Source organism: Triticum aestivum, chromosome 2D (assembly GCF_018294505.1).
Source record: "Triticum aestivum cultivar Chinese Spring chromosome 2D, IWGSC CS RefSeq v2.1, whole genome shotgun sequence".
Classification (NCBI taxonomy): domain Eukaryota; kingdom Viridiplantae; phylum Streptophyta; class Magnoliopsida; order Poales; family Poaceae; genus Triticum; species Triticum aestivum.
Window position 1 is genome coordinate 326554454 of NC_057799.1, and position 23218 is coordinate 326577671.

At 45.7% G+C, this 23218-nt stretch overlaps 2 protein-coding genes and 1 long non-coding RNA gene across 3 annotated transcripts; all 3 read left to right on the plus strand.

Moving 5' to 3' along the window:
- The first annotated feature begins 6712 nt into the window (after positions 1 to 6712).
- LOC123052972 (peroxidase 1) lies at positions 6713 to 8131 on the plus strand. The gene has a single exon (XM_044476341.1). It carries the CDS (start codon positions 6765 to 6767, stop codon positions 7776 to 7778), a length of 1014 nt encoding a protein of 337 aa, XP_044332276.1. The 5' UTR covers positions 6713 to 6764; the 3' UTR covers positions 7779 to 8131.
- Positions 8132 to 11998: 3867 nt separating this feature from the next.
- Positions 11999 to 13318, plus strand: LOC123052975 (uncharacterized). Its single transcript, XR_006425225.1, has 3 exons — positions 11999 to 12474; positions 12595 to 12654; positions 12742 to 13318. It is a non-coding gene; the product is annotated as an uncharacterized lncRNA (long non-coding RNA).
- Positions 13319 to 14798: 1480 nt separating this feature from the next.
- Positions 14799 to 16342, plus strand: LOC123052973 (peroxidase 1). Its single transcript, XM_044476342.1, has 2 exons — positions 14799 to 15328; positions 15426 to 16342. The coding sequence occupies exons 1-2, from the start codon at positions 14897 to 14899 to the stop codon at positions 15996 to 15998; spliced, it is 1005 nt and encodes a 334-aa protein (XP_044332277.1). The 5' UTR covers positions 14799 to 14896; the 3' UTR covers positions 15999 to 16342.
- The last annotated feature ends 6876 nt before the right edge of the window (positions 16343 to 23218 follow it).

Here is a 23218-nt window from a genome sequence, read left to right on the forward strand (position 1 = left end):
ACATCTCTATGTTGATCATATCTACTATATGATTCACGTTCGACCTTTCGGTCTCCAGTGTTCCGAGGCCATGTCTGTACATGCTAGGCTCGTCAAGTTTAACCCAAGTATTCCATATGTGCAAAACTGTCTTGCACCCGTTGTATGTAACGTAGAGTCTATCACACCCGATCATCACGTGGTGTCTCAAAACGACAAACTGCAGCAACGGTGCATACTCAAGGAGAACACTTTTACCTTGAAATTTAGTTAAGGTATCATCTTATAATGCTACCACCATACTAACCAAAATAAGATGCATAAAGATAAACATCACATGCAATCAAAATATGTGACATGATATGGCCATCATCATCTTGTGCTTTTGATCTCCATCTCCAAAGCGTCATCATGATCTCCATCGTCACCGACTTGACACCTTGATCTCCATCGTAGCGTCGTGGTCGTCTCGCCAACTATCGCTAACGCATAGTGATAAAGTAAAGCAATTACATGGCATTTGCATTTCATACAATAAAGAGACAACCATAAGGCTCTTGTCGGTTGCCGATAACTTTTACAAAACATGATCATCTCATACAATAACATATATCACATCATGTCTTGACCATATCACATCACAACATGCACTGCAAAAGCAAGTTAGACGTCCTCTACTTTGTTGTTGCAAGTTTTACGTGGCTACTACGGGCTTCTAGCAAGAACCGTTCATACCTACGCATAAAATCACAACGGTGTTTCGTCAAGTTTGTTGTTTTAACCTTCTTCAAGGACCGGCCGCAGTCAAATTCGATTCAACTAAAGTAGGAGAAACAGAGACCCGCCAACCACCTTTATGCAAAACTAGTTGCATGTCTGTTGGTGGAACCGGTCTCATGTGCGTGGACATGTAAGGTTGGTCCGGGCCGCTTCATCTTACAATACCGCCGAATCAAAATAAGACATTGGTGGTAAGCAATATGACTATCACCGCCCACAACTCTTTGTGTTCTACTCGTGCATATCATCTACGCATAGACCTGGCTCATGATGCCACTGTTGGGAATCGTTGCATGGAAAAACAAAAAATTTCTACACACAAACAATGATCTATCCATGAAGATGCATAGCAACTAGGGGGAGAGTGTGTCTACGTACCCTCGTAGACCATAAGAGGAAGCGTTTAACAACGCGGTTGATGTAGTCGAACTTCTTCTAGCTCCGACCGATCAAGTACCGAACGTACCACACCTCTGAGTTCTGCACACATTCAGCTCGGTGATGTCCCTCGTCTTCTTGATCTAGCAAGACATCGAGGTAGTATATGAGTTCCGTCAGCATGACGGCGTGGTGACGGTGATGGTGAAGTGATCTCCACAGGGCTTCGCCTAAGCACTACGGAAATATGACCAGGGGTGTAAACGGTGGAAGAGGCGCCGCACACGGCTAGCAATTGTCTGGTTGTGCTAGGCGCCCCTCCCACATATATATAGGTGGTGTAGGAGGGAGCAGCCAGGAGGGCACCCCAAGTAGGCCGAATCCTACTTGGAGTCCTCCCAAGTGGCGCCCCCCTTCCTTATTTGCCGGAGGGGGAAGGAAAGAGGAGGGGGGAGAAAGGGAAGGGGGAGGCTGAATCCCCCCTTTCCTTTCTCTTCCCCTCTTTCCTTCTCCCCCTGGTTCAGCCCATATGGGGGCGCACCAGCCCCTGGTGGCTGGTGCGTTTCCCCTATTGGCCCATAAGGCCCATATATTTTGTCGGAGGTGCCCGGAACCCCTTCCGGTGACCCGATATGTACCCGGTACCCTCCGGAACACTTCCGGTGTCCGAATACCATCGTCCTATATATCAATATTTACCTCTTGACCATTTCGAGACTCCTCGTCATGTCCGAGATCTCATCCGGGACTCCAAACAACATTCGGTCACCAAATCACATAACTCATATAATACAATATCGTCATCGAACGTTAAGCGTGCGGACCCTACGGGTTCGAGAACTATGTAGACATGAAAGAGACACCTCTCCGGTCAATAACCAATAGCGGAACCTGGATGCCCATATTGGTTCCTACATATTTTACGAAGATCTTTATCGGTTGAACTGTTATGACAACATACGTAATTCCTTTTGTCTATCGGTATGTTACTTGCCCGAGATTCGATCGTCGGTATCTTTATACCTAGTTCAATCTCGTTACCGGCAAGTCTCTTTACTCGTTCCGTAATACATCACCTCGTGACTAACTCCTTAGTCGTTTGCTTGCAAGCTTATGATGTGTATTACTGAGAGGGCCTAGAGATACCTCTCCGATACTCGGAGTGACAAATCCTAATATCGATCTATGCCAACTCAACAAACATCTTCGGAGATACCTGTAGAGCATCTTTATAATCACCCAGTTACGTTGTGACGTTTGATAGCACGCAAGGCATTCCTCCGGTATCCGGGAGTCGCATAATCTCATAGTCGAAGGAATATGTATTTGACATGAAGAAAGCAATAGCAATAAAACTGAACGATCATAATGCTAAGCTAACGGATGGGTCTTGTCCGTTATCAAATGACAACTCATGTCCATGGTTAGGAAACATTAACCATCTTTGATCAACGAGCTTGTCAAGTAGAGGCTCACTAGGGACACGGTGTTTGTTTATATATTCACACATGTATTTAGGTTTCCAATCAATACAATTCTAGCATGAATAATAAACCTTTATCATGAATAAGAAAATATAAAATAACAACTTTATTATTGCCTGTAGGGCATATTTCCTTCAAAAGCAATAGAACAAGGAGGTCATCGCAACTCTATTGGGCCATGCATTGCTGCAGCAGCTCTCGTCATCAGACTCTCTCGTTCCTTGATGTTGTGGTTGCATGGGCTTATTGTTAAGCTCGTGCCTCCAGCAACTACCTTTTATTAAGTTTCTACATTTTGCTTTGAACTCTTGTTTGTATGGATGGTTGGTTTGTTGCGTTATATATAAAGTAGGGTGAAACTTTTGTTTCAAAAAGAAATCCTTGAATAATTTGAAGTAGATCTGAGAAAATATCTAGTATCAATATGCGTGTGATGGAGCAAGTCTATTGAGAATAAGCATTGGTTAGATGGTTAGCAGAGATAGTCCACCCATGGTCAAACTTCACAACGTCTTGTTTGTCTTATTAAAAAGAACTACTTGGCTAAGCATGCCACATAGGCAAAAAAAATATTTGGCAATATAGTTAAAATGAGAAAGAGGAGTTTAGTGACTCAGGAAGAACCAATACCAAGCACGCGGACCTATGCAAAACACTTACTCTCTATCCATATATAGGGTCCAATGCGGCTTTCGAGACTAACTTTGACCACATGTTACAGCAATAATATATGACATACAAGTTTTTTTGTGGGTGATATGACATGCTAGTTACATAAAGCATACCGTCAAATTCTTACATGAAAAAAGGTTTCAATGATATAATTTTCACATTATACATCTCATATACTATTAATCTTATCAATAGTCAAAGACGGTCTCAAAAAAGGCATTAGGCCGTATATATATGGATGGAGGGAATAAATGAAAGAAGTTTGTTTTATGCACGGAAGAGTTTAGTTGTTAAACAATTAATTGAAAGAAGCTTGGCAACAACAAACTAAGCACATATGCATTGGAGACTTCAGTTGCTAAACTTTTTAATGCACCTAGCACCCCATCTAAGAGCCCGTTTACATGGCAATCTTGCCTATGTGAAGAAGAGAGACATAAAAAATTAGGAGAGTGGTCTCTCATGCAAGAGGCTAGCTATATGCGCGTTTATAGATGGGAGAGCCTAAGATGCAGTCTCCCTCTTTCTCTCTTCATTAACTACTACTATGACATATCCGCAAAATACTTATAAAACCATGTTTAAAAAAAGCTGCATTGGAGAGCCCTAATAGGAGTAACAGCTTGCAGTAAAAAAACTAACTTGCAGTAAAATCCACTCGATGATGCAGTCTGTCCCATCCATGTAACACGATCCTTAACACCATGCCAATCGAACCTGACAGTGAGTCCGATCGTTTCTGAGCCGAGCAGAGCAACAGCCAGGAGCAACGACAAGGCTACCAACCCAAACAGCGACTATGCATGTGTAGCACGCCCTGGGATGTTGCGAGTATTTGTTGCCTTGGAAGCAACGTGCACCTCGAAGCAATCCACACCTATGTTTCGATTCTTTCTTTTCTGAAGAAAATCTACATTTCAGTTGGCCCCAAAACTCTCCATATAATTTCCATAAGTGTTAGTTTGTTCCCTTCGAAGCTACGGCCCGGCCGACCGGCCGGCAGCCACGGAGATCAATCTCATCGTAGTCGACTGATCTCCGTGTCGCCATGCGTGCATTCGTGTGGTTGAGTTTTCACCCTTTGGCAGTGACTGAAACTTGCCAGCTACCAACCATGAAAACCTTACTACAAGCATTGCAGTTTCTGGGGCATACCTTCCTTATGCTACGGGCAAGCTCGCTGCTACGTAGCTCTCTGGTAGACTCGTTTCTTTTCTGCCATGTATTTATTCTCGTCTGTAAAATGTGTGAAGAAAATACTAGAAGATACGTGATGCTCCTTCCTACTGTAATGTTCGTGAATTGTGAACTTCTATTATCAAGTTTGGATTTCACACTTACTAAATCCAAATTTGATAATAAAAGTTCACAAAATTCACGAACATTACAAGTTTAATGTTTACAAATCAAATTATTCAAATTCAAACATACGGATCTAAATTTTATTTTTATTATTTCTGGTGTTCGTTGTACCGCCATGATAAAGATGAATAGATTGAAAGTTTTCTCGCAAAAAAAACATATGAAAGGGTCCAAATGAAGTAATCCTTCATCAGCTTGACATGACCGATCTATCTCGATTGATCTACAAAGGACCGAACTGTGATCCTGGTCTCGGTTGCTGAAAGTCCTGGTAACAATCATGACAATAGCCATTTCGAAATCATCATCGTCTTCTTCCGAAAGTCATCTTTTGATCCCGAGCTCATATGCTCCCGCATGAACAGTAAAATCGAAAAAATATCAAAAAAAATTCAAAAAATTCCAATTTTTTTTGAGAGAAACATTGACAAAAGTTCCAAGTGCCTGCAAAAATTCATCATGAAATCACATTCCTATAAGGCGTGGCAAAAAAAACAAATTTAGTGCTTCAAAATGCTTTTGAAAGTAGCTTTTTCAGAGTACTGTTTTTGTTTTTTTGCCATGCCTTCTAAGAATGTGATTTCACGACGAATTTCTGCAGGCACTTAGAACTTTTGTCAATGTTTCTCCCAAAAAAATTAGAATTTTTTGAATTTTTTTCGATATTTTTTTGATTTTACTGTTCATGCGGGAGCATATGAGCTCGGGATCAATTCCTCCGCGTCCGTCTTCTTCCTCCTAGTCCGACAAAGATTCGTCGAAGAACCTCTCCCTCAACCTCTTCATCTACACTATGCATAATATTCTAGTTCAAATTTAGTTGCAAACTGGCCTCTAGTTTTCCTCACCTAACCCTAGATGGCTAGGCAAAACTATCCCCTCCAGACTTCACTGGCGAGCCCGTGGATTCACCTCCTCTCTGTCAGCTGCTCGGGCAGCTGGTGGCAGGGAAGAGAAGCCCAGTGCCTCTACTCCGGTTAGTAGTTTAGGGTCGATTTCGGTGACGGCAACGACCGATGATCAAATCGAAGTAGGGCAGGAGGAGCGGCGGAGGCTGCGGGATGTCAGCGATGGAAGCTACGGATGGGCGCCAGAGGCATTGCCGGTGTGGATACAGGATACGTTCCAAGCGAGGGAAAGGGGAGATGCTCTCTCTCTCTCTCTCTCTTTTCCGTGGGCAAGAGATGCTCTTAACTAGCTTGTTTTTACACAACACTAAAGTTTAGCTAGCTACTATCTTGTGTTGCACTCTGCAATCGTAGTATCGATTTAACTAGCGGGTGGATTACAAATTGGTTGGAGGTAAGAGTTACTCAACCCACTACCTAATAAAATTAGGACCTTGATAAGTGCCGCGTGTGTGGCACGAAGCAATTCCGCCCTGGCGTTTTTTGATGGCAACTTTAGTGTTGAAGTATGACAACTTACTGTTTGGATGGCAAGTTTCAGTTCTTTTGGGATTTTTTTTTTGAATGGCAACTTTAATTAAAAAATGTTAGGGCAGTGTTACTTCGTACCACACGTATGGCATTTATCATTTGGGTAAAATTAACGGCGTTGATCTATTATATGAGTATTACTCTTACCTCTTATGTGAAAAGTTAAGATAAGAGGGACCAGATTAAAATTACTTGCACTAAAGTAATAATTCCAGTTAGTTACCTCTTACCACAAATGATCCCTCAAATGATTCGCGGCGCCTTCCCAACACATTCCTACAAGAATTGAATAATCGATGGTATGTTCATACCAATCACTGATCGGCACTTCAGTGTGCTTAGCTAGGTACGTAGCAAGGTCCAACGTGTGACAGGTGAACACACACCGACCAAAGACACAAAAGGTTGATGAAACAGTAGACGTCAACGTACTGCTTAATCATCCCCGGGCACAACTGAACCAGCCATACAAAGCTGCATGCCCTACGTACTTACTACCATTACACTGCACGTCAACCACTAAGAATACGCTAATTGTGGACTCTTCACTAATCCCAATCCTAATTTGTACGTGGACACTATATAAACCGGCTGCCAACCCGGAGGCACACAGGCAAAGTGACAACCTCCCCCTCCCCCTCTAGCAACTTGCCAAGCCACTCCGGCAACCATGGCCTCCTCAAGGTCTCTCAGCAGTCGCAGCGGCGCAATGCTGGCCGGCGCGCTGCTCCTGCTGTTGTCTACGGCCTCCGCCGTGGCTCAGCTGGGCGTGGGCTTCTACAGCAAGACGTGCCCGCACGTGGAGGAGATCGTCAGGCAGGAGATGCTCGGGATCCTCAAGGAGGCGCCCACGCTCGCCGGACCCTTCCTCCGCCTCCACTTCCACGACTGCTTCGTCCGGGGATGCGACGCTTCCGTGCTGATCGACTCCACCGACGCCGCCAGTAACCCGGCAGAGAAGGACGCGCCGCCCAACAAGAGCCTCCGCGGCTTCGGCGCCGTGCAGCGCGTCAAGGACAGGCTCCAGTCCGCATGTCCTAACACTGTGTCCTGCGCCGACGTGCTCGCCCTCATGGCCCGCGACGCCGTCGTACTCGCAGGAGGCCCCACGTGGCCCGTCGCGCTCGGACGGAGGGACGGCCGCGTGTCCATCGCTAACGAGACAAACCAGCTTCCCCCACCCACCTCCAACTTCACCCGCCTCTCCAAGATGTTCGGTGCCAAGGGCCTCGACGCCAAGGACATAGTCGTGCTCTCCGGCGGCCACACGCTCGGCACCGCGCGCTGCGTGTCCTTCACGGACCGGCTGTACAACTTCACCGGCGCCAACAACCCCGCCGACGTCGACCCAGCACTGGACGCCGCATACGTGGCCAGGCTGAGGTCCCAGTGCCGGAGCCTCGCCGACAACACCACGCTCGCGGAGATGGACCCCGGCAGCTTCCTCACCTTCGACGCCGGCTACTACCGCCTCGTGGCAAAGCGCAGAGGAATCCTACACTCCGACTCCGCGCTCCTAGAACACCCGACCACCAGGGCATACGTCGAGCGCCAGGCCACCGGCCTCTTCGCCGCCGAGTTCTTCCGCGACTTTGCCGAGTCCATGGTCAAGATGGGCAACGTCGGCGTGCTCACCGGAGAACAGGGCGAGATCAGGAGCAAGTGCTACGCCGTCAACAAATAATCATCGATTCAACCATCGGGTGGACCATTCAGCATGGATGGTGAGCAATCTAAAAAAAACCTTGGATGCTGCAAAGTGCATGGTTAACTCGCTACTTTGATTGCTTGCTTGATTGCATTCGTTCGTACATACATATAATCGTGCTTAATTAACTTGACCCGTGATATATTTACACGCATATATTTCTTTTATCGGTGTATTCACTGGTGGCTAGTATGTTTGTAACTGATATTGATTGAAGATGCCGCTTTATTTCTTGTTTTTATTTCCATTTTAAGGGGGTGTTCAGTTCATCATGTATTGGCATCATGTAACGATAACGATGTAACGAAATAAACATTTTCTCGTAGTTATCAAGGATGACACCTTCGAAGGAACTAGTAATTCCTTAGAAACACTTTTTTTCCACTTATAAACGATTGTAGAGTGTCGATGGACTTGGGCTGCATCTTCAGTGTTCCACTCTTGGTCCCTCTCCCCTCTTCTTCGGTTTATTATTGCCGGTATCAACAGGGGTCATGGTGAACGACCACTTGTAAACTTTAGTTTTGTTTTTCAATTTGTACTGTCGATAACAAGCCATTATTTCTATCTTTGCCGCCAAGTCCTCATCACCCAGATGTCCTTACTTTTCTTTTTGAACACAAGTAAGCACCAAATTTTCATTCATCTCAGAAGCAAAGTAAAGCGTGAATTACATTCCCTTCCACCTGAAGATTTTGAAGAGAAAGTAAAAGAGGGTAAGAACCATTGCTTGAGAGGAATGAGTACAACTGAAGAAATATTCTACTCTTGAGTTGAGAACCTGATGAGCACAATCATGAGCTACCCCATTGATGTTCCTGGGGATGTGATAAACAACAGCATTTACGAAGGATGTGTCCTGGATAAACTTGCTGAGAGGGCTGCGATATCTCCACATGATCAAGACATCATTTATATTTCTGGACGCCGCCATCTTTGCCAAGGAAAGATTGTCGGTGAGGAAAGAAACCTGATTAAGGTGAAGAGAGGCCGCCACCGCAGCTGCTAGCCTAATCGCCAAAGCTTCTGCACATAGAGGAGAATGAGCATCATCCGCAGACGCCTGTACCATGATTTTCTTATCAATTCCTTGATCAGTGACATGGACAAAAACACCAATCCCAGTGGCACCTTCGATCCCCTGCCAGGGATATTTTTCTTGCGCCAAGCAGCATCAGAATAGACTTTAGTTCCTGCAATGAGTAAATCAGATCTGATTGTGGATCCCTGCAAAATTTGTTCTGCACCTTGGGTTTGAGAGCTTGATGGTGCTGCAACTTGTTGGGCAGAGGATGGAGATGAGTTGGGGTCCTTACTTAGAAATGGGATTTTATTGCAACAACGGCAACACTTATACCGAAGATCAATACCGAGTGAGTTATTCCCACTAAAACGATGAGTAAACATTGTTTCTTCATGTGAAAGGCGGGTGCTCCACCAACTTCACATGGAAAAAGAAATTTGGTATACACAAGAGTTAGTTATTACTGGATTAAAAAGCAAGGAAAAGATTACTTCTCCCACGACGGTCAGACGAAAGTGGCTAAGGACTAGGTACCACGACTACCTCGCATACGCGCACTATAGTAGAACGTGGTCCACATTATCCTCCTCGGTGGTCTATGTGGTCAGCACGAGGCCCAACACACTTGATGAATGTCCCACATGGAGAAGCAACTTTGGCTTTCTTTAAGACAAGTCATGTTCGGTGCTTCACCGACGCTTGCTAGGCTAGTTCGTGGGCTGTGTCCCAATTCCCTGTCCGCACTCTCGCTCGCTCGCCAGCTTCGGGTTTTTTTTCGTTCACTATTCTCACTACTGGCATAATCCATGCAATCAAAAAAATCATGAATTTGAAGAACCAGGCAATTTTGAAAAAAGATCATAATACCCGTTGACCATTCACCATCGAAAAATTAAAAAATCATAAATTTTTTTAAAAAGTGAAAAATTATGAAAAAAGGTTCAGTAATCGGAAAACATTAAAAAAATTGAAGAATTTAAAATTTTAAGATAGTTCTTAATTTTGATAAAAGTTCACAGGTTTAAAAAAAGTCACAAAATTAACAAAGATCTTGAAAAATCGAAAAATGTTCACCAAATTTGAGAAACAGTTCATGAAATTTGAGGAGGGGGAAGTTCACAAATTTGAATTAAAAATTATAGAAAAAATTGAAAACAAAATTACAATTTTTTTAAAAAAATCATAAATTTTTAAAAAGTTCACACATTTACAAAAAGAAAAAGTAAAACAAAGATAAAAACCGGACAAAAGACCTAGTCCAAAAAATCTAGAAATAGAACAACAGGTTGGAAAGCTTCTAGAGCCTTCACAAAACCGGTTGGGACCAGAACGAACTCGGATCGGGCGTGAGCATCAGTTAGCAGAATAGAATGTAACTAGCGCCTGAAGTGCCGAATAGGAAATGTGTTTCTTTTAATATATGGTCGTCTCTCCTTGATAGTCATGGAGAAGCAGCTTTGGGCTTTGGGAGCCCAACTAATCAGGGGTATCTCGCGGGGGCATTTCCATGGGTTGTGAGACCAGGCGATCGCGTCAAGTGGTGTGTCCAGCTATAGCTACGTGTCACATAACACCCCACATGGGAATCTCTTTTTTTTTTCTCTTTATTTGTTTTTCTGTGTTCTTTCATTGACGATAGGATAGAAGCTAATATGTCGGCACAACTTGCTCAGGCAGTCACCTGTCGAGGTGGACTCGTGGGGTTGCATTGCGAGGCGATTAGTGTAGATGGCTCTTTTATTTGTTGTCTTTCATTAGCTCTAATCTATAATACTTAAATAGTTCATCCCCACTATACTATTTCTTTTGACATGTAACCTATCCACATCAGCAAAATTCCACATCATCAATTATTTGTCCCATTCAACTAATTTTTATTGGCATATAGACATGCATATCGTTGCTGAGTTTGCACAATAAATTACCACCGAAGTCCAATGGTCTCAGTTCGCAAACAGAAGAAAATAAAATCCTAACCCCTTCTCCTTCCCGTCCCATCCCCTTCTCCGCTCCTTCCTTCGCATGCGTGGGAGAGGAAGGGGAACGAAAGGGTAGAACGCCGGCGACCAGGGACGTCGATGGTGGTGCCCAGCCCACTACTAGGAAAAGGGCTATAGATAATATGAACACTAATGGCGTACCAACACATGATGCGCCATTAGTATATAGTAGTGGCGCACCACATCCACGGTGCGCCACTATTAACAATTTTTTTTTCAAAACTAGTAATGGCGCACCACACCTTCGGTGCGCCACTACTAACAATTTTTTTTATTTTTTTTAAACTAGTAATGGCGCATCAAGGGACAGTGCGTCATTACTAGTTTTAACTAGTAATGGCGCACCACACCCTCGGTGCGCCACTACTAACAAATTTTTTTATTTTTTTTCAAAGTTAGTAATGGCGCACCGTGGGTGTGGTGCGCCATTACTAGTTAAAATAAAAAAAATTATTCTTTTTAAAGTTAGTAATGGCACACCCACGGTGCACCATTACTAACTTTGCCCAAAAATTCCACCGAATGCACCCCCCTGTGGATCGCCTTTTCAGTTTTAGAAAAAATAAAAGAAAAATGATGGAAATGTCAAAAAAAATAAAAAAAAAATAAGTTTCCCATGTTATATGTGGTCTAGTTGTTGGGAAAATTTACAAATATGAATTTCGACTTTATTTGCAAAATCTCTCTGGAATTTGTAAAATGGGCATAACTTTTGCATACGAACTCGGATTAAAAAAAAATTATATTAAAAATCATCTACTCGAAAAGATACATCCGAATTCAACCGGGAACTCCGTTGAACATTTTTAGAATCCCAAAAACCTAACAGAAAAAAAGATACGAGACTTTTAAGATCTAGAGGGGGAAAATGGAAAAAATTTCAAACTTACTAGTGGCGCACCATTTGCTAGGTGCGCCATTAGTAACAGAAAAAAATAGTTTCAAATTTTTTTTGAAAAAAATGTTCAAAATATGATACGTAATATGAACGGAAGTTTGAAATATTTTTTCAAAATTTCATCACACTCATGAACATGAACAAAGTCCTAACATCAACAAGGTTTAATAGGATTGACATGCTAGATATATCAACAAGTGCCTATTAAGTGAGCTGGTGCTGGGGTTGGATAGAACGCTGAAGTTAAGCGTGCTTGGGCTGGAGTAATGTGAGGATGGGTGACCTTTCGGGAAGTTTGACCACGGAGTGCGCACTTCTATGTGGTACGGGTGCGCCACTGGCACGCCTTTTTCTAGTAGTCGCCGGATCGATCACGGTGGCGCAGGTACCTTTGTCCCCGCCCCCGGTCCTTCCCTTCCTCCTCCCTCGGCCGATCCTTCCCCTCCTCCGCCGCAGTTCCGTGCCGTCCTCCCGGCGCCAGATCCTATCGGAACCGAGGTCGTCCAGTCCCTCCGTCGGCAAGGCGCCACTGCCATCTTCATGGACTACCCATCCCGATACGGCGGCTGCCCGTCGCTCCCCCTCCCAAAGATCCACGCGTCCCTAAGTTCGTTCGTGCGTGAACTGGCTGGTGACCGACCACCAGCGCAACATCTTGCTCATGCACTGCGACGGGACGGTGTATGGGAGAGCGCCGGTGGAGCTGCTCAATACTTGCTCGACGCTCGATCAGCGGTCGTCTCATCTGAGGTAACTGTAGAATGTGGCGAGTGCATCCATGTTGGTGATGAAGTACAAGAGGAGATCATGTTCAGCGTCATGTCCAACACTTACTTTCTGTTGTCTAACATTACTGCTTTCTCTCTGAAGGACATTAATCTGCCATGAATTTGCAACAAGGAAAAAAATCAGGATGACTTCAAGATTGAGGTACGTATTCTCAAAACCTGTTGCTCCCTTGAACTGATACAATTTACAAGTGTTTGCATACTGAAACATTGCAATTCTATGGAGCAGCCGTTCTTTTCAAAGGTGGAGCTATTAGACATTGATGAAAGCCATGGCGATGAGGCAGAGTTTATCCATGGAGTCGATGAATATATCCTAGAATGCAACAACCCATCTACTACATTCTAGCCCAAAAACAACAACGCTTACACAGGCTTTCCATACATTGCAGCGTGACATGCTCCATTCCCCATCGTTCTCAGCCATAGTTTGGTGTATTTTCTGCCCGGCAATGCCAACAATGTATGTGTTGATTTAATAAAGCTTCACCGTGCAAGATCACTTCCTCTACGGCTCTGCCCCCACCAGCAAGTGTCGTGTTCATGTGCTTCTTTGCAACCCCCTCTGAATATTTTTTATACCTTTCTAGATTTGCATTTTAGATTGGAAATTTCTCTCCCCTGTTGGGCCTTCTTTATTGTATTTGCTACGTTTTGCTACGTGCCATCATCCACAACAATTTGCAATCTAACTTATTTTTATCATGTCTGATGTTTGCAGATTTCTCATCTTTTATCATTACAACTTTGAAGAAAGCAGTGACAAGAGTAATACCATGCAATTGTACATATCCATGAAATACTGAATACTATTGAGCTTTTTCTTGAAATTGTAGAATTTACATTTTTATAGAGAAGTTAACTACTTGAGTAGTCCAACAATGCAATTAGTCATATATGATTTGTTTTTTGGTTACCTGTCGATTTTTTATTTAATATGACAACCAAAACTATGCTTTATTTTCCTATTATAGAAATCTTACTGTATGTTCATTTGGATAAAGGCAAAATTAGCAAACCTCTTTACGAGATGAAATGATTATTCATTAGGTGTGCCGCATTACATAATCAAGTATTCATGTTTCAACTTAACTAGAATATATGACAACCAGTTCCCGCAACAACGTGCAGGGTGTCATCTAGTAGACACAATTTGTAGCATGTCTCTCTAGGTTGTTTAGCATTTGCTGCCGCTTGACCCATATATCCCCTTCCATGACAATGATGCATACTTAGTGGATCTGATGCAAGTTTTGTGAGTACCGTTGCGTATTCATCTTCCTTAATTTACTGTTTCCCCTAGAGTGTTGCAATCTAGCCAACAACAATTCAGGTAATAGGTTTATTGTTGGACAACCTTAATTGTTATTCCAGGAAGGCATGGGCAGGGTATGAACACCATATGGTTTTATTTTCAGCCTTCCTAGACATATGTATTCACTTTCAACGTATGAGTTGCATCATAGTCGTATGACCCTTGTAATGTATTCATTCGTTGTTGTGTATATCTTTTGTTGCGAACTTGTATAGAAATATGTTGTGATGCAGTCCACCCACATGACTGTGTATGTTATGCGGATCGTTATTATCTAGAGGCTAGCAGATGCGTTAGATTGCCCGATTCAAGGGCGCTACAACTGCACCATCTTTTATTGATTTATCAAATAAATTATGTTTTCTTTGATAAGCCTATAGGTGCTTACAAGAAAAGTGTGTACCTAATAAAATCCATTTTTACACAATTACATTAATATAGAAAAATGAATCACAGACTAAACTACTGAAATATCTATGCCTCCATTACAACGTACTCCAGCTGACGCTTCAGATCATGCGGACAATGGCACGACGAACAAAACAAAGGCGGAGTATTGTGGAATGAAAGGAAGGCCTTTGGACAATGGCACGACGTTCATGCACTGGCACCGTTGGGCCTTATCTGTTAAAGATTCAGGCGTTGGATCTTGAGATCGGGGTATTGTAACCTTTTTAATAGTAGCATATTGTCCGTCATTTCATTTCTTCCAAATCTGCGTTCAAACCAAAGATTGGGGCTAGGGCCACGCTGTAGGCTTGCCGCGTGCATGGGCATGGCCACAGCTACGGCATCGGTGTACAACTAGTTAAAACAGTGGACGGCGCCGCACGCAACGGAAGCGCGACGAATCTGCTGCATATGCATACCGTAATGGCAAAGTCAACTCGCCATATGCAAGAATCGAAGCTCTTAATCTATAGTCAAATCGAAGCCCTTCGGTGGGGATGAAACGAAAACCTTTTTAACCGCAGATGCAGAGCAGATCAGCCATAAATACTGAAGGCAGCAGCCACGCAGACATAGAGGAAGTGTCCAGTTTCACTGTAGCGTACCAGTAGTGCCAGCCATGGCTCGCCGCCAGCGAGTGGAGGCTCGAGAGATGGCCGCACTGTTGACAAGGCTGTCACTTGCTCTAGCTGCGCTCCTGTCTGGATGCGCGGCGCAGCCGGGCATCAGGTTCGGGTACTACGACAAGACGTGCCCGGGAGCGGAAGGGATCGTGTTCAGGGAGACGGCGAGGATCGTCAGGGCGTCGCCGGACCTGGCCGCGTCCCTGCTCCGGCTGCACTACCACGACTGCTTCGTGCAGGGCTGCGATGCATCTGTGCTGCTCGACTCCGCAGACGGGAGCCCCACGGAGAAGGATGCCATACCCAACGCGAGCCTCCGAGGCTTCGACGCCGTCGCGCGGGTCAAGGACAAGCTGGAGAAGGCGTGCCCGGCCACCATCTCCTGCGCCGACCTCCTCGCGCTCATGGCACGAGACGCCGTCGTTCTGGTACGTCACAAGAACTTGCCTCTTGTCTCATCGCGTACTAGTACTACCGATTTGTCTTTCTGTATCTGAAACTCTGGATCTGATCCGTCGACCCCAGAGCAAAGGCCCATCCTGGCCCGTGGCGCTCGGCCGGAGGGACGGCCGGACCTCCCGCGCCGAAAACTGCGGCGAGCTGCCGCCGCTCTACGGAAACATCACGGTCATGATCGAGGTGTTCGCGGCCAAGGGCCTCGACGTGAAGGACCTCGTCGTGCTCTCGGCCGGGCACACGCTTGGGAAGGCGCACTGCTCGTCCTTCGCCGACCGCCTCTACAATGGCAGCATCCGCAGCACCGACCCGACCCTGGACGGAAGGTACGCCGACAGGCTGAGAATGCGCTGCCGCGGCCCCGGCGACAGCGGCGCGGCGGCGGAGATGGACGCCGGTAGCTGCGGGACGTTCGACACGAGCTACTATCGGCAGGTGGCCAGGAGGCGCGGGCTGCTCCGGTCGGACGCCGGGCTCATGGAGCATCCCTTCACCGGTGCCTACGTCCGCCGCGCCGCCACTGGCAGATACGACGGGGAATTCTTCCGGGACTTCCGCGTCTCCATGGCCAAGATGGGCGCCATCGGCGTGCTCACCGGCAACCAAGGGAAGATCAGGACCAAGTGCAACCTTGTCAACTGAATGTACTTTAGGCTCACGCATGAATGCATTGTCACGAACTAGGATGTGCCACGATTTATTTTACACTTTTGTTTTGTTTATTATTATGAGCTAGCTATATACTCCCTCTTTTCCCAAATATAAGTCTTTTTAAGGATTCCAACAAATGACTATATACGAAGCAAAATGAGTGAATCTACACTGTAAAATATGTCTACATACATCTTTATTTTGTAGTTCATTTAAAATGTCTAAAAAGACTTATATTTAGAAACGGAGGGAGTACATATTGATTTAATTTGCTTCTTCAGTTTGTTACGGTGTTGTTTTTTTGGAAATGGCAGTTATCCTACATTCATTAAAAAGAAAAGAGTTGCTCAGCTAATTAAGGAAAACCGAGCGAAAACCAGATTGCCCAGTTAATTATGGAGAACCGGGCGAAAACAATCACAACCGCTGAGCGACATACATAAGAAACACCACACACACCACTCCAAAGAGGGCCATGACGAGACAGCACACAGGCGTCATCGTCATCACTCCTCCCCTAGAGGCGTCATCGCCATCCCTACACTCTGAGCAAACTACTCCGACTTCGCCATAGGCGATCGTCGACGCAACCCACACTAAAGCGAACACGTGAAGCTACATGAAAATCTGAGCCAAAACTCAGCCACCTGCGGCCAAACAGCGCAGCTCCGACTTCGATGGACAAAACCAGGCACGGCTGACGCCAGTAAGATCGCCAAACGGGCCACCTGCAGCCGGTCATCGTATACCACAGGGCCCCGCCGCCGCAGCTTCGACTCCACAACAGCAAACAAACCGAGACAATCCCGCGGACACGCCAAAGAAGAGCCGACTACCGCAACCATTGCCGCGTCGCCGACATTGCTCCCACCATCATCGTTGCCACAGAAGTCTGGACGCCACAACCACCGCCAACCACCGGCCCCGCTTGCCGATGCCGAGCTCCGAGACGAAGCCCCCAAGAGAGAAAACAACACACCAAAGCGTCGCCATCGTCCGATCACAAGATCATGGGTTTCCCCTGGAGAGGCCGCAATGGCCGGATCCATGCCGGAGGGGTGCAACAGCACAACACCGATGCCTCCAGAAAGGTCAACGACGGCCTCAACCGCCGCCATCGATAGTCACAGCACAAGGCCGGCACCGGCAAGACCACTAACCACCGCCTCCCACAAAACAGCATGTCGATGAAGAAGCCCGAAGCAGCCACCGGAGCCAACCGCACCTCGCGGAGGCCACCGGCTGCACCGAAGACGGCTGATTCACCCCCTGCAGCACCCCTCGCACGCCCGCGCCGCGCATCGACAGTGCGCGGCCGTAGAAACCCCCCTCCGCTGCAGCCTCCAGAACCAGCACCCGAGCAGTGCCACCCTGTGCGGCCGCGCCAAGTCGCCTGACGTGGCCACTCCGCGCATGCTCGTGAAGCACCAACGCCAAAACCGCGCGCCACCCCTCCCATGTCCTCCGCAAGCGCGCCATGGCCGATCCGTGCTGCCCGGTGCCGGAGAGCACCGCCGCCGCCCCAATCTGCCGCCTCCTAAATGCCGCAGCCTCCCATCGCTAAATCTGCGTGCTGCCCCTCGCATGGCCGCCGCGAGCGCGCCATGGTGGATCCTTGCCGCCCAAAGCCGGAGCACATCGGCACCGCCCCTAGCCGCCGCTTCCGGTCATCTCATCCCCGCTGAGCCGCGCGCCTCCACGAGACGATGCCGTCCTTCGCCGTCAGAACGCCCCGTGGGGGGACGAAGAGCCCCGCCGCCGCCGACGCGCGCGCGGACTTTGCCCTACGGCGACCTCTGGCAGCGGCGAGGGGTTGGAGAGGTGAGGTGGGGGGTAGCGGCGGAGTACGCGAATGACATATAATATTTTGTAGAAGGGTGCAAAATATGTACAAGATGGATCAAACATTGCTAGCAGTGCTTAGATCCACACCCACACCTAGAGAAAGAAAAGGCTACTCTCTCACAAAACGATGTAAACTTTCTACACCGGTATTGGACCATTCCTTGATTTCGTCGAGGATTTGATCAACCAAAAGTCTTGACATCTATGATTGGTCATTCTCCCAAACGCTCTCGCTTTGCGTTGTTTTCATCAAGACCAAGTGAAGGCAATGAACAGGGTGTCGAAACCTCTCTTGTTGGCGTCGAGGAAGCCGCTCCTCGCTTTGTCCCACCACGTGATGAGTGAGAGGTTTTCATCCGGCTCCTCTATGTTTAGATCCAGCGCCACAATGCAACGATGCCAAACTTCCCTCGCGTAAACACACTGAACGATAATGTGATCGACTGTGTCTTCGTCTTGCAGGCATGAGTAGCAAGCGGACGACTGCTCTTGGAGGCCATGACATGCCTTGTGATCGGATGTCCAAATGCAGTACTGATACGTCTCCGTCGTATCTATAATTTCTTATTGTTTCATGCCAATATTATACAACTTTCACATATTTTTGGCGACATTTTATATGATTTATTGGACTAACCTATTGATCCAGTGCCCAGTGCCAGTTCCTGTTTTCTGCATGTTTTTTTGTTTCGCAGAATATCCATATCAAACAAAGTCCAAATGCGATAAAATTTTACGGAGAATTATTTTGAAATATTTTTGATTTTTTGGAGGTGGAATCAACGCAAACTGGGGCCCACAACTCCCAAGATACACCAGGGCGTGCCCTAGGCCCCAGGCGCTCACAGGTGTCTTGTGTCCTCCTCGTAAGTCGGCTGGAGCTCTACTTTGGGCACAAGGAAGCTTATATCCGGAAAAAAAAACCGTGTCAAAATCTCAGCGCAATCGGAGTTACGGATCTCCGGATATTTAAGAAACGGTTTTCGGCCAGATCTGAAAACGCGAAACACAAGAGAACAGAGGGATAGATCCAATCTAGGAGGGGCTCCTGCCCCTCCGCCGCCATGGCAACAATGAACCAGAGGGGAAACTCTCCTCCCATCTAGGGGGAGGCTAAGGAAGAAGAAGAAGGAGGGGGGCTCTCCCCCCTCTCTCCCGGTGGTGCCGGAAGGCCGCTGGGGCAATCATCGTGTGACGGCGATCTACTCCAACAACTCCGTCATCTTCACCAACAACTCCATCACCTTCCCCCATCTATATTCAGTGGTCCACTCTCCCGCAACCCGTTGTACCCTCTACTTGAACATGGTGCTTTATGCTTCATACTATTATCCAATGATATGTTGCCATCCTATGATGTCTGAGTAGATTTTTGTTGTCCTATAGGTAATTGGTAAATCGCTATGGTTGATTTAATTTTCTTGTGGTTATATTGCTATCTTTTGGTGCCCATCATATGAGCGCGCGTGTGGATCACACCATTGGGTTAGTTGTATGTTGATAGGATTATGCATTGGAGGGCAAGGGTGACAGCGGCTTCAGCCTAAACATAGAAATTGATACGTACGAGATTGAAGGGGTATCAATATATCTTAATGCTATGGTTGGGTGTTTTTACCTTATTGAACGTTAGTAGTTGCGGATGCTTAGTAATAGTTTCAATCATAAGTGCATAGAATTCCAAGTAAGGGAGGACATGCTAGCAGAGGCCTCTCCCACATAAAAACTTGCTATCGGTCTAGTAACGTAGTCAATTGCTAAGGGACAATTCCGCAAATCCTACCACCACAAATCCACACTCGTTTTACTAAACTTAATTATTTCTTTATTTAAACAACACCTAACTTTTATTTCCACATTCTTTATTATCTTGCAAACCTATCCACCCCTACAAAGTACTTCTTGTTTTATTCTTGTTATAGGTAAAGCAAACATTAAGCGTGCGTTAGTTGTATTGATGGTCGATAGAACTTGAGGGAATATTCGTTCTACCTTTAGCTCCTTGTTGGGTTCGACACTCTTATTTATAGAAAAAGGCTACAAACGATCCCATGTACTTGTGGGTTATCAGGTACTGAATGGCCAGCCAGGCGAAAAAATTTCACTTAAGAATCGCATCTGGATGCGAGGGTTTGATGTTCTTGCTATGTTTCCCTCGAGTGTTGCTTCGGTTTAGTTCATTGACGAAATGGTGCAGCTTTGTATAAAGTTCTGATAATCGGTCGACTCTGACTGTCAACGATCTGCTAAAAGTTCTTTGGGCTTCATCATAGTCAAGAATAGTGAACCGTTGCAAACACAAGGGGGTGATGAAGATGAACGATCTTCTAGGGGGTCATGCATATTTGACAAAGTTTAGTGTGGGGCTAGAGATTTTAAAATTAGGTATCTTCCCTCACACACCCAGAAAGTTAATCTAGCAACAACAATTATCACCTTAATTGTGTACGTAGGTAGCTAGTGTTATCTGGAAACCCTAGAATCCACGTAATTAAAATTTGCCAAACCGATTAGAGTATGTGTAACTTGGTTTTGCAGGTTTGCATATGGTGTGGTATAGCCGTCGTCATGATAATGAGTTTTTGTATGAGATGGTTATATGTTGTAATGTTAAGTGGTCTGCGTGTCACGGTAGGATGGCTCGAGCCATGAGAATGCCACTTTTAATGAAATAGATGTAGAAAGAGCCGACAGGTTACATGTGATGGTGGCTGATGTCTACTACACAACTTTATTCTTGTAGACTCGTGTTAGGCCTCCAAGCGCAGAGTTTTGTAGGACAGTAGCAATTTTCCCTCAAGTGGATGACCTAAGGTTTATCAACCCATGGGAGGTGTAGGATGAAGTTGGTCTCTCTCAAACAACCCTGCAATCAAATACAAGAAATCTCTTGTGTCCCTGCTACTTCTTGAGCTTGCGTTGGTTTTTCCCTTGAAGAGGAAAGGGTGATGCAGCAAAGTAGAGATAAGTATTTCCCTCAGTTAAGAACCAAGGTATCAATCCAGTAGGAGAAGAACGCGCAAATCACTAGTACCTGCACAAACAATCAAACACTTGCACCCAACGCGATAAAGGGGTTGTCAATCCCTTCACGATCACTTGCAAAGGTGAGATCTGATAAAGATAGATAAATAAAAGATAAAATATTTTTGGGTTTTTGGTTTATAGATCTGAAAATAAAAGATTGCAAAATAGTAGATCTGAAACTAATATGATGGAAAATAGACCCGGTGGCCATAGGTTTCACTAGAGGCTTCTCTCATGAAGGCAAATAATATGGTGGGTGAACAAATTATTGTCGAGCAATTGATAGAAAAGCGCAAAGTTATGACGATATCCAAGGCAATGATTATGAAATATAGGCATCACGTCGGTGTCAAGTAGACCGACTCCTGCCTGCATCTACTACTATTACTCCACACATCGACCGCTATCCAGCATGCATCTAGAGTATTAATTTCATAAACAACGGAGTAACACCTTAAGTAAGATGACATGATGTAGAGGAATAAACTCATGCAATATGATGTAAACCCCATATTTGTATCCTCGATGGCAACAATTCAATACGTGTCTCGCTACCCCTACGTTGTCACTGGGTCAACTCACGCAAGATTGAACCCAAAGCTAAGCACCTCTCCCATTGCAAGAAAAACCAATCTAGTTGGCCAAACCAAACCGATAGTTCGAAGAGAAGATATTAAATCATGCAGAATTAAGAGAAGATTCAAATAATATTCATAGATAAGCTGATCATAAATCCACAATTCATCGGATCTCGACAAACACACCGCAAAAGAAGATTACATCGGATAGATCTCCAAGAACGTCGAGGAGAACATGGTATTCAGAATCAAAGAGAGAGAAGAAGCCATCTAGCTACTAGCTATGGACCCGTAGGTCTGAGGTAAACCACTCACGCTTCATCGGAAGGGCAATAGAGTTGATGTAGATGCCCTCCGTGATTGAATCCCCCTCCGGCAGGATGCCAGAAAAGGCCCCAAGATGGGATCTCGCGGGAACAGAAGGTTGCGGCGGTGGAAAAGTGTTTTCGTGGATGATTCTTGTGTTTCTCAAATATATGTGAATATATAGGAGGAAGATCTAGGTCAGGGGGTCACCGAGGGGCCCACAAGGTAGGGGCCCCTACCCCCTGGGTGTGCCCTCCACCCTTGGCGCCGCCTCGTGGCTCTTCTGAGTTGCACTCCAAGTCTCTTGGGTGTCTTCTGGTCCAAGAGAAATCATCGTGAAGTTTTATTCCGTTTGGACTCCGTTTAGTATTCCTTTTCTGCGAAGCTCAAAAATAAGGAAAAACAGAAACTAGCATTGGGCTCTAGGTTAATAAGTTAGTCCCAAAAATAATATAAAAAAGCATATTAATGCATATAAAACATCCAAAACAGATAATATAATAGCATGGAATAAATCAAAAATTATAGATACGTTGGAGACGTATCAAGCATCCCCTAGCTTAATTCCTGCTCGTCCTCGAGTACGTAAATGATAAAAATAGATTTTTTTTATGTGGAATGCTACCTAACATATTTATTCATGTAATTTTATTTATTGTGGCATGAATGTTCAGATCCATAAGATTCAAAACAAAAGTTTAATATTGACTAAAAACAATAATACTTCAAGCATACTAATAAAGCAATCATGTCTTCTCAAAATTGTTGGAACACGCGGTATGCTACGCTAGCGCCAAATAAAATTTTCTACCGCGCACCCAAGATCATGCTGCTGGAAATAGATCACGGGATCGGGTTTACCACTAGACGCGCAGTCACCACAGCGGAAGTAGAGTTGGTGATGCGTGTAGCCGATCACCCGGGCCGTCTCCTCCTCGCGTTGCCGATCTCCTGCGAACAACGAAGACCCGTGAACGGTGATCTCCTGCGAACGGCACCTCGCGGTTCCCTTGAATGGTTCGTCCAAGCGCCGCAGATGCGATGCCTCCAAGGTATCCACACGTACGGGGAGCAGCATCGAGCGGCGGACTGCTAGGTCCGGTTGTGCGGCATGGGCATGGGGAGTGGCGGTGGCTAACCAGGGTTCAATTCCGTTCCCCTTAAGTGGTGTGCCCACTCCCCTTTATATAGACCTCTGAGGTGGGCTCAACACTTGAGCCCACTAGGAGTCCACATCCATTTTCCACTCAGATCCAATCCGAATGGGCTGCAGCCCCTTAAGTGTGCGACCCTATAGGTTCACGTACACATGGACACGACCAGAGTCGATAGTTGGTAGCGGCTCCTAGCAGAACGTGCCAACTCCCATGTGGGCGTAAACTCGTTTGACGAACCTCAACAATGTGGCATATGCAACATTCCTTTTGCCTCACGATATTTGTTGTCGAGCTCAAG